This window comes from Poecilia latipinna, unplaced genomic scaffold (assembly GCF_001443285.1).
Source record: "Poecilia latipinna isolate Pla-1442-1.1 unplaced genomic scaffold, P_latipinna-1.0 Scaffold1068, whole genome shotgun sequence".
NCBI lineage: Eukaryota > Metazoa > Chordata > Actinopteri > Cyprinodontiformes > Poeciliidae > Poecilia > Poecilia latipinna.
Window position 1 is genome coordinate 199763 of NW_015113684.1, and position 16816 is coordinate 216578.

The 16816-nt window shown below is 37.2% G+C and overlaps 2 protein-coding genes and 1 long non-coding RNA gene across 6 annotated transcripts in view; 1 reads left to right on the plus strand and 2 right to left on the minus strand.

Annotated features, from left to right (window-relative positions):
* asic4a (acid-sensing (proton-gated) ion channel family member 4a) overlaps positions 1–1544 on the plus strand; it is a 130800-nt gene extending 129256 nt beyond the window's left edge. The window contains exons 9-10 of the mRNA XM_015051831.1: positions 54–164; positions 856–1544. Of these exons, the coding sequence (XP_014907317.1) occupies positions 54–164; positions 856–1017 (273 nt within the window). The 3' untranslated portion in view covers positions 1018–1544. The remainder of the gene's footprint in view (positions 1–53; positions 165–855) is intronic.
* LOC106959326 (uncharacterized) lies at positions 1237–7774 on the minus strand. Of its 4 annotated transcripts, XR_001427324.1 has the most exons (7): positions 7736–7774; positions 7218–7422; positions 6471–6557; positions 3374–3415; positions 2539–2591; positions 1594–1718; positions 1237–1373 (listed from the first exon to the last, which is right to left on the minus strand). It is a non-coding gene; the product is annotated as an uncharacterized LOC106959326 (long non-coding RNA). The 4 variants fall into 4 exon arrangements; XR_001427325.1 differs by lacking the exon at positions 6471–6557 and having other exon boundaries at positions 7335–7422; XR_001427323.1 differs by lacking the exon at positions 6471–6557.
* Positions 7775–14379: 6605 nt separating this feature from the next.
* chpfa (chondroitin polymerizing factor a) lies at positions 14380–16601 on the minus strand (the record flags this gene model as incomplete). The annotated part of the gene is made up of 1 exon (XM_015051830.1): positions 14380–16601. A coding segment is annotated over one exon (1263 nt), but the record flags the coding sequence as incomplete, so codon positions are not given.
* Positions 16602–16816: the final 215 nt, after the last annotated feature.

A 16816-nucleotide genomic window follows, 5' to 3' on the forward strand; every position in this document is an offset into this window, starting at 1 on the left:
GTATTTCTTTCCCGGTTTTTTTTTCCCGCTTGACGTTCTCTCGGTGAAACCAGCTGATCAAGCATCGGCTACAACGTCTGCTGAGACCGCAGAAAGAAGAGAAGAAGAATACCCAGCCGACCACAACTGTTGCCACAGTGGGTCTAGAAGAAATGAAAGCAAAGGTACTGAACAAAAACTGCTCTGTAATAAATTACTCTTTCCCTGTTTTCATGCTGAGTGTACATCCTACACCCTCACCCTGCAGCACTGCAGCCAGCTGTATTAGAAAACAGCAACTGGATAAGTAATAGAGAAGCAAATTAATATTTTTCCACCACATGAGAATAAGGAGTGTAATGCTCCTAATTACTTTTTAACCACTTTGCAAAACACAACCTCCCCTGGAGCTCAAATTCATTATTACACAACTTAATTCTGAGGTTGCTTATTTTCTAAGCAATAGACTTCTCATGTTGAATCTAAGCCGGAGTGAGTCGAAGCCTGCTCTGCATATAGTAACTGTGACAGATGGTGAGTGATTTGGCCCAACAGCTGTGGACTCCAGCGGTGCTTCGGAGGCGGGCCTCCTCCTCTGGAGGAGTGTCAGGGAAGGCCCCCAGGAGTCACACAGAGGTGAAGGAGGAGTATCACACTGGCTGCTGAATGGTTTCTAAAACAGGTCGTTTATAACAGGGGGGTTTTGTTCGTCTATGCTAGGCTAATCACAGCTTTTTGTTCAGTTTCCAGCCATAACATTTACATCCCAAACACTGGAAAGATGAAAACAAAAAGCTTGTGAAAAATGAACTGATTTATTTGTTTTTATTCAATATTTGATCCTGGTCTTGACTTTGTTTTGTCTGCCTCCAACAGGAGCCCAATGACACGACACGGAGTCACCCAGAGGGGGCGTACGCCAACACGATCCTCCCGAACCACCACGTCCCTCATCCTCACCCTCTTTCTCACCCTCTCCCTGCGCCGCACCAACATCGCCCGGGACACCACGGCGTATTTGAGGACTTCGCTTGCTAAAGCCAGCTTTTGTTTCCAGTCCTGGTGACAAAACAAGACAGGAACTATCTGTGTTGAGACAGAAACAGATCCCCCCTCTTCCTCCTCCTTCTCCTCCTCTGCATCTCCGTTTGTTTCTTTGCTCTCACCAGTGAAAAGCTACAGCCAAAGTCAAAAACACTAAACTTGTGCTGCTAACAAACCACTTGTATGTACAGTTTAGGCACAACTCAGACACGGCTTCTTCTTCTTCTCCTTCTCCTTCTTCTTCTTCTTTGTCTGTTTTTCTCGTTTTGATCTGAATGGGAACCAAACCTAACTCAGCGCCGCCTTGACTTCTCGGAGGCTACAACGACCAACTCTTTGGTACATGATCACTACAAGGGATAAGAGGATAAATGCACTTTAAAAAGGATTTATTTATTCTGTTGGCATCTATTTTTAATTGTTAATAATATTACTACGTCTGTGTTCCTGAATCTACTCTGACTTCATGAAGCTGTATCAGATCATTACACTTGATAAATTATGTAATTATTTAACAAAGTACTATTATCTGTCTGTTCTGTATTGTATACAAGATAACAGTAAGCAAACCTTGTTGGTGTTGAACCATCCGAAGCGTGAGTGGATTTATTTAGGCTGAGAAAGGAGCTAGCAGCATCTTTCCACATGAAGCATCCTGTCCGGTTTGTGATGAAGGTGTTAGAGTAGCAGTGTACCTGTACATAAACCACAAAGTCCTACAAGGTTTGTTTTAATGGTTGTTGTTTATATTTAGTTACTATATAACTTATGTAATATCACTTTTAATTATTTATACATTTTAGAGGAGTTTTTTTTTTGAAAATCACGATTGTAGCATATACTGTCCACTGACTGCCGAACATCACCGCAAAGGTGAGAAAACTGGATAACAAAAGTATCCGCAGCTCTTGAGCTTGTTCATATTTTGTCACATCAGAGCCACATAATTCATGTATTTAATCTGGACTTTATGTGACATACCAACACAGAATGATGCATCATTTTTCTTGTCAATCTGAGCATTTTCCAGTGAAAGAAGCTCCACAGCATGATGCTGCCACTGCTGTGTGGCGATGCTGCCGTCCTGCATTGTGTGTTTCTCTTTCCATTTTCAGAGGATTGATTGAGGTTTTCTGCAGTGGTAAAACTTGATATGCCCCTTTAAACTTTGTTATAAATTTATCCCTGTCCTGTCTGCTGTCTTCATTAATATTCCCTAACAAACCTCTAGTGACAAACTCGAGGCCCGTGGGCCAAATCTGGCCCGCCATAGCTTTTTATGTGGCCCTATAAGCTCTAGACTAAATACAAAGTGTTCTTAAATATTACTTTATCAGTCAAATCAATGCAGGTTTTATCCGTTTACTACCAAATTATATCAATCACTCCCTCCAGTTTCTTGTGAATTATCGTGGAAATTCACGTAAAATCAACAAATCCCTGAACTTTTTGCACCGACACATAACTGGGAGTTTATTGCTGATTTTTTGCAAAAGTTGTCAAAAACTTTCTTACTTGTACTAAACAGCTGCCGCGGCCTTAATTGATGTCTGATTATAATCCATGATCTATACAGCGAGTAATAAAAAGTCTCATTTACTGACATAAATAAGCGCAAATATTTCCAAATTAGTACCACAAACACTTTGATTTTTATTTTAAAAAATCCCAAAACGATCATAAAATCCTGGAAAGATGAAAAGATGTACAATATCATTTAATTTTAAGAATTAATTGGTATTTTAACAGTTTGTGAATACCCTAAAATAGAATAATAGTAGCCTTCTTTTTACCTTTATGTAATTTAACATAATACAAATGAAAACCAATAAAATAACACAGTTATTGAGGGCCACGTAAATAGCGTTGGGAGGCCTGATTTGGCCCACGGACCTCTAGTTTGATCTATTAAAACCTGGTTGGTTGACAGCAACTGTTTGCATGTTTTAACTTAATGATTTGCATCAAATTAAAGGGGCTGAATACAAACAGAGGAGGTTTTAATCTGTGTGAAGTTTTGAAATCCAGCGTCATTTTAACTCCTTTCCAAAGACAGGCTTTACTTTCTGTCGATGTTGCAGGTAAAATCCCAGTGAAATCATTACTGTGTGGCTTTAGTGTGGCAATAACTTCAAGGGCTGCGAATACTTTTGCTGTATATTTTCCCCTTTTTTTATATTTCCACACAAATCTTTGCAATGGGATCAGAAGCTGTTTATGTTTTTAGCTGTAAAACGGCTGTACTTGAATTATTCCTCTGATTTCTCTTTTTATTCCCTCCATCCAACCCTTCATTCTGGTTAATAACACAACTTTCAGCTGACATAAGCAATAAGAGACAGAATCTTACCTCTTTTGCCAAGTCATCTCCTTCAGATGTGGGCCGCAGCGACTGCAAGAAGCACAGCAGCTTATTACTGTGTGAACCTGGCATTACTGTGTGTGTGTGTGTGCGTGTGTGTGTGTTTTGTGTGTTTTGTGTTTGCATGCATGCATACTTTAACATTTTGCACACATGACTGAGCACATTAAGGTGACATCTCCGCTAAGCTGATCCAGTGAAATTAGTGGATTAGAATCAGAGAAGTTAGTGGGAAAACTAGACCTGCATTATTTTGGTTTGAAGGTTTTTATCTACGAAATCCAGGCAAAAACTTCTGCCACACAAACACGGCTGCAGACGACGGAGCAGTCATTTTGGGTTAGGCGTGAAAATACGTGACAAGGACACGGTAAATTTTAAGAGCACAAGTTAGAGGAGCGGTAATGGAAATTAATAATGAAAACTTTTACTCTGATTCCCTCATGTTCATATTTTCCACTATCGTACAAGGCCAGTCTAGTCACTAACGGCTTTTTCCGCTGCAGGAAAATCCCTAAATTCACACAGCGAGAGCTTTTAAAAATTTTGTCTGAGGTTCCTTCTTTTATTTTTAACACATTCAGGGACCACACAGTTAGCAGTTCAATCTTTTTATTCTGTTACGTCGCTGTTTCTGATGTTCTGCTGGTTTTATTTTCCAAGCTGCCTGGTTCAAAAGTTTTCATGCACCTTGAATTAAGTCACATTTTGTCTCATTAAAACAACAAATATTAACATATTTCATTGGGATTTTATATGACAGACCAGCACAGTGTAGTGTATTGAACATTAGGAGCAAAATGATGCATTGTTTTAAAAATTTATCACAAATAAATACAGAAATACAGCTGCAAATATGTTGAAGTATGTCTCAAATTCAAAAATACCTTTTTGATCCCAAAGGGAAACTAAACGCTCCTGTAACTTCAGATTATTCAGAGTCTCTGTTGATGGTGATGGCTGGTGGCGGGAAACATTTCCTGTAGCAGTCTGTGTTACAGTGAATCTAAAAAGGCCTCTGACTAAATGCACTGTTTTTCAGAGATAATCTCAAAATAAAGACTGAGTCACATCTCAAAAATGAAATTTTTTCCTCAGGCTCAATCAGATTGAATTTTAAGTTTCATATTTTAAAATTCGCTTTAAATTTAAGCTCAGTTTATTTTCCCATCAGCCCTCACCAGCTTCCCAGTACCTGCTGTTCAAACGAATTCCCACAGCATGATGCTGCCACAGTCTAACTCTCCTAACAACAGCTGTAAACGGCGTAACGAGAAACATTCTTGTGAAGGCAGAGCGTGGGAAAGAGCAGGAGCTTCTTAAAGAGAGAGAGGCCTAATTTCAAGGCGTCAAGCTACAAAGTCAAATTTAATTTAAAGGGGCAGATTTTAGCTTTACATCATGTTATAAAGTTATTCCCTGTTCAAAAACATACCTTGTGTTTTGCTTTGACTCTTTCGTGTATGTTTGAGAAATCTTTTAATCTCCATGGGAACCATTGGTTGGACCTAGCCCCGCCTTCGAGGCGCAGCTCCTCCTCTGAGCTACGGCTTCCAGATCTTCAAGCTTCCGCCTCACAGAGCAGCTCTTTCAGACTAGCTAGCAGCAATTAGCAAACACTGTAGTAGCTCATTATCTGAGCCACATATCAGTGAAACGCTGGTAAAAACATCATTAAAGCGTTAACAGAAAAGCGACGATGACTTCCTGGAGGCGGAGTTTCTTAAAGAGACAGAGACCCAATTTCAAGGCGTCAAATTATAAAGTCAAATTTCTTTTAACTCAATAGATATTTACAGGATTTCTATAATAACTGAGGGTTACATAGTTACTTGATTGTGATGTAAAACGGCAGTAGGTTCCATTAAGACTTTATTTTAAATCCTAACCCTGTTTCAGGTTTCTCCACAACTTTACGGCTGCTCTTCATAAAACTGTTCACTAATATTTACTGAAGAATAGGAGTAGAACAAAAAATAAAATTTACTCTATTTGCTGACTAGGTAACTTTTGAGAACAACTGGTTGAATTGGATTTTATTTAGGATGATAAGAGTTGACAGTAGTAAATATGAAGAGACTATAAACTGTTTAAATTTAAATACTTTACTTTCATTTTGCAGCAACTCGCTGTCACATAAAATCCCAGTAAGTACATGGTTGTGGCTTAAATGTGACAAAAAAGGAAAACTAAGGAATACAAAGGGTATTATTTCTGTCTTTTTTTGTCAATCCCAGGAAACACTTACAGTTTTGTTGGGGTTTTTTGTTGTTTACATTATAAGAATCCTAACCCTCGTTCTGCACAGAGCACAAATTTTGCTCCAGTTTTCCTAAAAAATGTCAGATCAGGAAGGCTCCATGTTTTGTTTTGCTGCTTCCTGCAATGGACAAAACTGCAGAGAGGTTACCTTTAACTATCGGTTAGTGATGAAAAAAACAAGCTAACACATAATTTAGTGTTCTGCTCTAATCACTGCGTCTCTGAATAAATGAATAAATAAATGGCAGCGCAGCTTCTTCTGTCTGTTGCACAGTTAGCTCATCGTTCAGGAAATAATTGTTTTCGATTTATGGCTGTGCTTTGTTTTTATTAAAGTGGCCATTTATCACCACATTGGGCCAAATGCAGTAGCTGCTAATCCACTACTGAAAAACACGAGAGTAAATGCTATTATTAATATTTTAACTAGATATAGTGAAATTGTTGCATAATCACTGTGTGATTTAAAGGGCAAAATTCATATTTAAAAAACGAAAATCTAATAATATGAAAGGCATGTAACATATATAAATAAGAATAGAGTTTTAAAAATATGTGGAGGTTCAGTCCTGCCATATTTAAGATTAAATACAGAAGTAAATGACTCATTAGAAATAATTGCCTAAAAGTCCTGCAGAAATTAATGATTATTGAATAAATCTCTTTTTTCATTATTATTTTTGTTACATTTAGAGGCACACTTATTTGTCAAGTTGTTTTTTGGTACTATAATTATTTTAATTAGTGATTTTTTTTCATTCATTCTTAATAATGGCAGGATTGGTCCTCCATACATTAAAAAAAATAAAAATAAACAGTGTACCTATCCGCACCAGAAATGACACAAACTTTGGAGATTTGACAGAATTTCAAGTTCCACAAAATCGGATTCATTTCTTCACTTTAAAACCTGTAAAACATTTTTTTAATATTCCAAAGTTGTTGAAATGTATTTATTACATTATTACTTTGATCTGTACATATGTTCAGATCAAAGTAATAATGCTGGTCAGATCCAGAGCACAAATTTTATTAATCAAAATTGTGTCAGAATTGTTACGTTTTAAAGTACAGCGTCTGTTACATTGACTAGGATCATAAGAGAGAGCTTTTAAACTCTTCACAAGGTGCCGGTTTGCTAGATCCTCTTTCTCACTGGATAAATTGGCATATAAATATTTTTACCTTGTGAGCATCAGTTTTATTGTCGCCACTTTAGCATTAAGCCCTGATGTCTGAATGAAGCACTCCAAATGTTATGTCAACAGTTTTTGGCAACTTTTGTGTGTATTATTAGAAATATTGTGAGTTACAAGCCTGAACATACATAAAAAGAAAAAGAAATTAAAAATGATGATATATGCCCTTTGGCAATAACAAATGATGCTTTTGTTAATCTATTTGATATATTCAGTCGCTGGTGTTCTGCCATATTTCAACGGCTCGCAATGAGATCCCAGCCTCCGACTGTTTATTTCCCTCCCCCTTTGAAGTAATCATGCTCCATACATGGATGTTTAATATTCATAATCATGTGTCACTTTGACATTTTCAAAAGGTTCCCAATCACCGTCTCTGATGGCATCCTGTACAGGCCATGCATAGCAATCTTCTCCTCTGTCATCAATAATTGTAGCCATCCTCTGAGAAGTCACACAGGAGCTGGTGTGCTGAGCTGAATACAGACCTGGAGGATGCAGTTTTTTGAGTTCATGTGTAACTGTCTATGTTCGTCTCAGGTCCAGTAGCTTGACTTCAGGTTCACTGTATTTATTCTAACAAAAGAGGAAATCAAGTTGGTGGTTATCATCAGTCCAGCAGTGTCTGCTGGACTGATGATATACATATACATAAAATATAATAAATAACCCTAAACAAACTACAAACAATAGCTCACAGTGAGCAGTTAGCATCAGTTAGCAGTAGTTGTAAAGTTAAACATAGCTAAAATGCACAATATTAATAACAATACCAGTTAAAACCATATACAAAACATAGCAAAGTTACTCATAAAACACTGCATATGATTGCTTTTTTCTAAAATATATGTTAAAATGTATTGCTTGTAAAGAAAACACAGATGCATACCACAGTTACCGATGGCAACAGAAAAAAAGGGGAGGAGCTGTCAGTTACTGGTTGCTATGGTAACCACCAACCGCAGCAGAACTTAATACATCAATAAATATCAACTTGTTTCTGGATTCTCTTTCAAGTTAAAGTTATAAACAGACTTGTATGACAAAACACTGTAGGAAAGCGGTGTCAAACTCATTTTCATTTTGGGCCAAATGAAGACTATGAATACTCTTAACTATACAATATATTATTTACTCTTAACTCTTAGTTCACATTCTGGTTGTGCCAGAATGTGAACGGATAAAACCCGTTCACAAGCTGTTAAAATGTCAACGAATTCTTTAAATGAAATAATGATATTTAACATCTTTTCAGTCCCTCCAGAATTTCATTATTGTTTGTGGGACTAATTTGGGAATATATGCTATATTCGAGTTTGACACATGTGCTCTAGTAAAAGTAAAAGTACGGGTTGAAGTTTTGAAATGTATTTAGTACCAAAACTAAGAGTGACTTTCAATAAATCTAAAATAGTAAAAACGTCCTAGTCGTGCAAAATACTAGCCATAACAAAATGTTTTGTCACAAATGTCATAAAAAATGCTCACAATATGCTCTGTTTGCATAGAAATAAAAATAAACTTATACATTCTAGTTTTTCTTCAAACCACATCTCCATCAGGATCATTTATTTTGCACAAAACAGTGAATTTGTTACTAATCGTTAATTGATCCAACAACATGGAAGGATTTTTTTAAAACAAGGCTGCAGATGGGGAATGTTTTACGTCTGAATGTGTTCCTGTTGTTTGCGATGTTACTCAGGTTAAAGCCTCCATTTTGTTTTTCTTCTTCTTCTGCTTTGCTTTGGCTGGATCCAACTGAATGGTGAATTACCAACACTTTTTGTGTGAGGTGGATTTTTTCCCTCATAATTAAAGTAGAAAGTACAGATGGGGAGTAAAAGTAAAAATTACTCAAAATAAAGTACAGATACCTGAAAAAAAGTACTTTTTTTACTCTATAACTCTGTGCGTATGACAAAAAGACACGTTTGTCGCTTCCCAACAGGCTGCTCTCATTTCTGGGATTCCTCAAACTCTTTATCAGAGATCCTGTCCTTCATTTTTTGGATCTTTTCTCCATGGCATCACGCTTGTATTTGCTTAGTACATTATGAGTAAAACCCAAATATTCCAACTGGCCACAGTTTGAAATATCTGCCTTTTTTTTCTTTTTTGTCAACCAAATATTTCTAAGCTGAAGCCTGAAGGGGAAAAGCGTGTAAGATGGCGGTGATGCAAGCTTCTGTCTGGATTTCAGTGGGAGAAATTTCATCTCGTTTCCGACAGAAATGGAAATGGACCATCCCAGAGAGGGAGCACAGAGAGCATACATGTTGTATATAAGTCTTACGATGATGTGAATATTCCTCTGTTAGAACAGATTTTATAAATGTCAAATATGGTAAATACAAAAACTATTAAAGTTTAGATTAAAAAAAACTAAATGTGTCTCAAAGTCCAGACGTCACTTCAGTTTGTGGTGTCAGTTTTTTTTACTACTTATCCATAAACCTGTGGAAATAAGCAATACATTAATTAATCTGAGATAAATTAAAACAAGATAAATAATTTCCAGTTGCATGATTTATCGTTTTTCTTTCTTTTTACTAAAATTGGATGGGAAAAGTCTTCAGTCTGATGCTTTGGTTTCAACTATCCCTCTTTTGAAGGACAATTTTGTTCATAATTTTATTTGTTGTTTATGATGTTTTATTTATTTAAAATGTTTTCCAGTTCCAGTATTAAATGTTCATTATAATTTAAAGTTTATTTATCTTTAAAAATGTGTTCTTGCATTTTTAACCCAGTACCAATACTGGAAAATGGTTCCAATAATATCCAATGTTCCAATATTATCGTTTATCGCAATAACGTCTGGGACAAGTTATTAAAACCTCTAAAATGTAAAATATGTTCTACAATCTGACCAGTTTTGTTTCAGTGCCATCCAAGTGAACAAAAATAAAATAAAAAACATATATAGAAAGTTTTACAGTGCCAGTCGACTTTGAGACTGCTTGCCCACGAGGTAGGAGAAAGTCCTGGGACTCGGCGTAAAACGAAGTACAAAATAATGACTTACAATTAAAACCTTGCTGCTCTGTAGTTATGTGGTTTTACAGCATGCCTAAGGGTAGTGCACATAGACCCTCGAAATAACTGAAGCTGTAATTAAGGTCGCAACATTTTTTCCCTGTTTTTAACCCAACCCACACATCAGGAGAATGTCAGATCTGACAGAACTGGCCTGCTCAGGACAGAGGATTAGAAAAAATATGACATTTTTATGTCAAATAAAACTGGGGATTCTCAAATGTTGTCCAGTTGCAGTTTTCATCTTTGCAACCAGCAGTCACCGGCGGAGTGCAAACCTGGAGGAAGCACGTACTTGTGCTGACACCTAAAGGACAAAATGAAATCTGTGGGTAGAACGCAAAAAATGAAAATCTACACACATACAGCTCTGGAAAAAATTAAGAGACAACTTAAAATGATCGGTTTCTCTGATTTTACTTTTTATAGGTATATGTTTGAGTAAAATGAATATTGTTATTTTATTCTATGAACTACTGACAACATGTCTCTGATATTGCAAGCAAATATTTAGTATTTATTTGCAGAAAAAGAGAAATGGTCAAAATAACGAAAAAGATGCAGTGCTTTTAGACCTCAAATAATGCAAAGAAAACAATACTAATGTTTTAACTCAGGAAGAGTTCAGAAATCAGTATTTGGTGAAATAGCCATGAGGTTTTCAATGGGGTTCAGTGCAGTGGGCTCTTAATTATTTCCAGAGCAGCAATCCCCCGATTCAAATCCGGGTCACGGCACCAGGTGTAACCCGGCTGTGTTCGTCTCAGGTCCAGTAGGTCGACTTCACGACAGACACATTCAGGTTCTCTGTATTTATTCTAACAAAAGAGGAAATCAAGTTGGTGGTTAACATCAGTCCAGCAGCTTCTGCCCCTCAGTTACAAACAGCAACTGAAAAAAGGGGGAGGAGCCATCAGTTACCGGTTGCTACGGTAACCACCAACTGCCAAGAGCAAACGCCAATAAATGTCTGGAGAAACAACTTGTTGACTAAACAAAATAAATAAAAAAAATACATTTTGATAAACTTCACATTTATAATATTGTTAAAACAAAACCCTATTACATATAAATATATATATATATATATATATATATATAAACTAATATTTTATCTTTATTTTCATGTTTTCTACAGAAATATGTTAAAATAAATCTTTTTCAGAAAAATATGCCATTTTTACAGCTCTTATTTTGAATTTTGACACACAAACACACAAATATTTAAAATTATTTATTTAGAAAAATTACAATGATTCACAGTTTATTGAGAATTACAGCACTCAATTACACGTCATGTGCATTAACCAAAATGTACCGCTTTGGTTTAAAAAGTACCAATGTGTCTGAAAACAGTACAAACCAGTGAATGGGGTGCAAAGGGAAAACTTCAGCTCCTTGTGGAAATAAATGTGGAATGAACTCAACATATTAAAATGACTTTAGGACCACAAAAAACGGTAAAATAAAACATAACTTGCTGTAGAAAGATGTTTAAAAATGGAGTGTACAAAGAATGTCATGAATGCAGAAAATACTGTTATTTAGGTGATGTGACAGATAAATAAATCATTAAAAATACCTAAGGAGCTTTCGTCCAGCCACACAGGACAATTAATCCGACGCCTCACTTGATTCTAGACCAGCGGTGTCAAACTCATTTTCGATTTGGGCCAAATCAAGATTATAAATCCTCTTAAAGGGCCAATTGTGCCAGAATGTATTGACAAAACCCGTTCACGAACTGTTAAAATATCAATAAATTCTTAAAATTAAATAAAATGGAACATCTTTACAGTCCCTCCTGGATTTTACGATTGTTTTGTGATTTTTTGCAATAAAAATCAAAGTGTTTGTGGTACTAATTTGGAAATATTTGCACTTATTTATGACGGTAAATGTGACTTTTTATTACTCACTGTACAGATCACGGACTATAAGCTGACATTAATTAAGACCGAGACAGCTGTTTAGTATAAGTAAGAACGTTTTAGAATAAATTACCACTTAAATATTAGTGCAAAAAAAGTGTGGGGATTTGTTGATTTTGCATGAATTTCCACAATAATTTGCAAAAAACGGAGGGACTGATTGACATAATTTGGCAGTAAACAGATAAAAACTGCATTGACTTGATTGATAAAATAATATTTAAGCACATTTAGCATTTAGTCTAGGATTTACAGGGCCACATAAAAAGCTGTGGTGGATCGGATTTGGCCCCCGGGCCTCGAGTTTGACACTTGTGATCCAGACCTTTCATGCTGACAGAAAGGCAAGAAAACAGCACATTTCAGTAACTTCATATTTTAATCTCAACCTCATTATTTCACAGTGATTTCTCTGGAAGACTCTTCAGGAAAACATTCACACCAAGTTATAAGATGTATATAAAAAAATCAACATAAAAATGAACTTAATGATCTGTGTTCACACTGTGAATAAAACAGAAAAGAAACGCGGCGGACCACCACGGCGGCTGTAGTGTCTCCAACATATATATTAAATCCAATTACAGTTAAATAAAAGGACTCGCCTCGGTTTTATGTATTTCAAAGCAAATGTGATGAAAAAGTGTCTACAGCGAGCAAAATACATTAAAAGGGCCTGTCAGCGAAATTACAGTGTATTTACTCTGCCTCAAACAGAAGGTACGAGTCATGAACAGTACTGTGATATACACACCGCTGCACTTGAAGAAACAAAAATGTCTTTGAAATTTAAAATCCCGTCGCCTAAAAGCTGCCTGTCCAGCTGTGTTATCTGTAATATTGCACATTTTAATGTACTAATAAATAACTGCTGTCCAGCACTAATACATCCATTACTGCTCAGAGACAGAAGAAACCTCCTACTGCATTTCACAACATCTGGAGTTCAAGCACACCATATTTAGCAAAAAATAAAAAATCATCCAAAGCACTTTGGAACAGCTAAACCTTCTCCAATTTTTGCTTCTGTTGATGTAGAAAAATATTTCTAATGTAATTAAAATATATCCCGACATCCAGACAGTAACAACGTCATTATTCGTAGGGCTTGTTTGTTTTGTACCATTAAAAAAAATGTAAGTCAAGTCTTCATAAATCAAACCCAACAGATGCTTTCCAGAGAGCTCCTCCTGGCTTCGAGGCACACGTTACGTTCAGCCTGCAGATGGTCGAGTTCATGGTATGTCCAAGATCGCAATAAAAACTCAACCGAGACCCCACTTCAGTCTCCCAGCTGTGGCAGGCGTTATAAACACACAGAAAGCTCCACTCTCCCAGCCATACGAGTTCAACAAATACCACTTTTTATATATATATACATATATATATAAAACAAGACAGCCAACATATGAAACGTCTTTGTCAAGGCACGTTATACAAACACACTTCTGTGAATACTCAAACCAGTTAAGTATCAAAAGTGCAATAACTGGGGCACACAAGCAGTGGTGCAATGTACCGTTGGAAATAAAATAAAACATTAACTTCCAATTTAATGATACGGATTAAATCAAAGGGCATCCTCAAAAAGCAAACCAGTCACTGCTCATAAGTCAAACCCCTCTGAGAAGCAGCAATGAAATCTTTTAATTACAAACCGCTTATTGTTTTTGGTTAATTGGTTTCCAAACCCAACATACCTACTGCATTAGCTCACTCTATCCAAACGAAAAGCATTTCATTCATCAGAATGTAACACAACCAAGATGCACATTCCAAAAAGCATTATTTCCCCTTGAACGTTTTAATGCAACCACAAACCGTTTTATTTGAGGGATAAAGTAGAGAATAAGTACATGGTTTATAAAATGTAAAAAAATAAAATCTGGTGTTAATAAAACCTTAAAAAATACCAAAATACTAAATACTAAAAGCGAAATGCATTACGGTGGAAGCATCATGCTGTGGGGACACTTTACAGTTAAACCAGGTAGAGGATACAAAATATTTTAAAAATCAACTTTTTTTTAGCTTTTTATTATGTTTTAATGTCGTAACATGATATAGGGGAAGTGTCAGGAAGAGTAAGCGTTTCTTAAAAAGACAGAGACCCAATTTCAAGGTGTAATATTTCATATGCTGCATTTTTAATAACTGAAGGTAACATAATTACTTGATGGTGTTATAAAAATGTGTGGAAAATACGTTTTACCGCCCCTTTAAAACTAACTATTAATGAATCTAGTAAAATGTAGAAGCATCATGCATAACCTTCACAGTTATACAGTACACTCCATGTAATATTCTACAAATCTAAATAAAACATATCAAAGTTTGTAGTTGCAATGTGAGAAAAATGCAAAAAAAAAGTTCAAGGGGTGCTAATACTTTTAAAAGACATGTTTGTTAGCTTTCTCAGCTAATCTAAGCTAATGTTCCCAAAAGGAAACTACCTCCTTCTAATTGTGACCAATTAACATAATTACTCCTAACTAGGCATGGGCCGGTCTTCTCACAGCATCTGAAAAATATTTAAAGGAAAAAAAATATGTAACATTATTGCATTTCTTTAATTCCTACTGAGATAAAATATTATAGTTTGTTGTGAACTGCAATATTGAATTTAACATAAAAATTTAATGAATAAATATTGGGGTAATTTTCAAGTAACCTTGCCACTTATGCCTTTCTGCTCCAGTAGTCAGGTTGAATATTTCACTCTGTCCCAAACACATTTCCATCGAATAAACGACATTGGATTGGGTGTAAACAATGTTAAAATATGGATAAATAGAGTGAAAATATGTCAACACAAACATATCTACTGATACCTAAAGATGGGCAGCAAAGACTTAATTTAAGAATCTGTTTGGGCCAAATTTAGTTGAATAGCCTAAAAAAATTTCTAATTTTAATACATTTTTCAATTCAGTCCTAAAAAGTCAATGTATGTCCAATGTTTGCCGACTAAAGATGGTTGCCAACTGTATTTATGAGTAAGTGTGTTTGGTGGAGATACTTTACTTTCCAAATCTAAATTTGTTCTTATAGGCTCAAGAGAAAAGAAGTGGTCTTCTTTCAGCCACCCGACTGGCAGTGTGCAGCAACTAGTTTTGTTAGATTTCAATGGAAGAAATTTAAACTGGACGTACAGCAGCCGGCCCATGCCTACCCCTGAGTATTCTCAGTCTTTGGTAGCGATTTCCACCTGAATGCTGAGGAGACGACACAAACTCCTCAAAGCTACCGCAAAGCCACGAGTCTCTGGTTTCTATGCCTCCCCTAGTGGTCAAAACTGCTTATTGCAATTTTTATATTTGTCAGCATAGCTAACACGTTTGGTTTCATTATAAACCTCTGTTGCATCCGTTTATCAAAACTAGCTAAAAAAGACAAAGCTGACAAACAGCCTTTAGGGAGAACCGTTGGGTTGGACTTAAAGCTGGTGGAAGACTTGTTGCTTTTTTCAACTGACTCCAACATCTTCAGTCCGTTTTACGAAAATAAAGCAGGTGAAATGCTTCAAGTACTGTTTCCTTGTTCTTGCTCGAAAAGCAGCATGGCGAGTTGCGATCGGGACCCGAGGCCCTCCATGTTGCTCTGAATACACCGGTGGTAGATGTCTTCGCTGAGTTTGGGGTTGCAGGACTGGTAGCGGTACTGCTGGTGCAGCGCTGGCTCAACAGCTCTGAATACGTGCAGACCGGAATACTTCACAAAAATGTCATAAATGTCCAGGCTTTCAAGGATGTCCTCGTTCTCCTGGACGTCCGCCACCATGCGGGATCGCGTCGCCATGTAGTCGGAGTTGTAAAAGCACGCCTCGTCGAATGACCTGCGGTCAAAATGTCCGGCGTCCTTCACCAGGTCGACTGTGGCTGGGGGCGGCTGGTTGTGATAGGAAACATCGGGGTTGTACTCCTGGAAGTGGATGGGGAAGAAGACCTGCCAGTTGTTTATGGAGTTCATGCGGCAGCGGTTGAGAAACTCGGCGTTGATGTTCGTGTTGACGTGCGCCAGGAAGAACAAAGTGTCCACCGGGTGCTTTTTGGAGATGATGTCCATGAACTTAATCTGGGACGGTATCTCCGTCTTGACGCTGATCCAGGGGATTTTCACCGTGGGGTATTTTCGTTCGTAAACATTTATCTGATTCTTCGCGTCGATAAATATGTCGTTGTGGTTCACGTGTTGAGCTTCCTCTGGGTCGTAAATGAACAGAAATGTGAGGATGGCGTTTTCGCTCGTCTCAAAGGCGTTGGAGGCAAAGACTTCCAGGAAATGGTTGATGTAGCTGCGGTCTTCTGCAGTCAGAGGTATAATGATGTGGACCCTGGTCGCTTCGGTGACGTAGGGCATGGGAATGATCTCTATGAGGCTCAGGGGTCGCACCAGGTGGACTCTCTTGGTGATGGAGCGGCTGTGACCCTTCTGATTGACGACCTCCAGCTGAAGGTCTAAGGTGTACTCCATGCCCCTGGTGGGGTCGAAGCGTCTGTATCCGTTAATCAGCTGCTGCTTCTTCAGATGTAAAGTGGGCATGTACTTTTTGTTCAGCTCCTCTATGGCTGTGTCTATGACCTCAGCCACATCCAGTTTATCGATACCCCGCAACTCACACTTAGGAGCGCCGTCGATGCACGAGTAAATCTCCTCCTCTGTGAAGTACTCCCATTTCAGAACTTCAAACCGAGATTTAGCCTCAAAAGGCGGATTGACCCCGACTGGCCACTGGGCGCTTCGGTTGCCTTCAAAAGCGAGAACGCTGACATTTTTTATCTCCGCCTGCGGACACACAAGATAATACCATTGAAAAATATGTCTATTTTAATTATGGCTGAAACGATTAATCGATTATTGAAATAATTGCCATCGAATTTAGAAATTGATTAATTGCTAACTAATTAATGTGCAATTTCTGAAAAAAACAACAAAGCCAAAACTGTGCAAAATGTCACTGCTTCACCTTCTTACAGTCTGTAGTAAGGAAGTAAATTCAT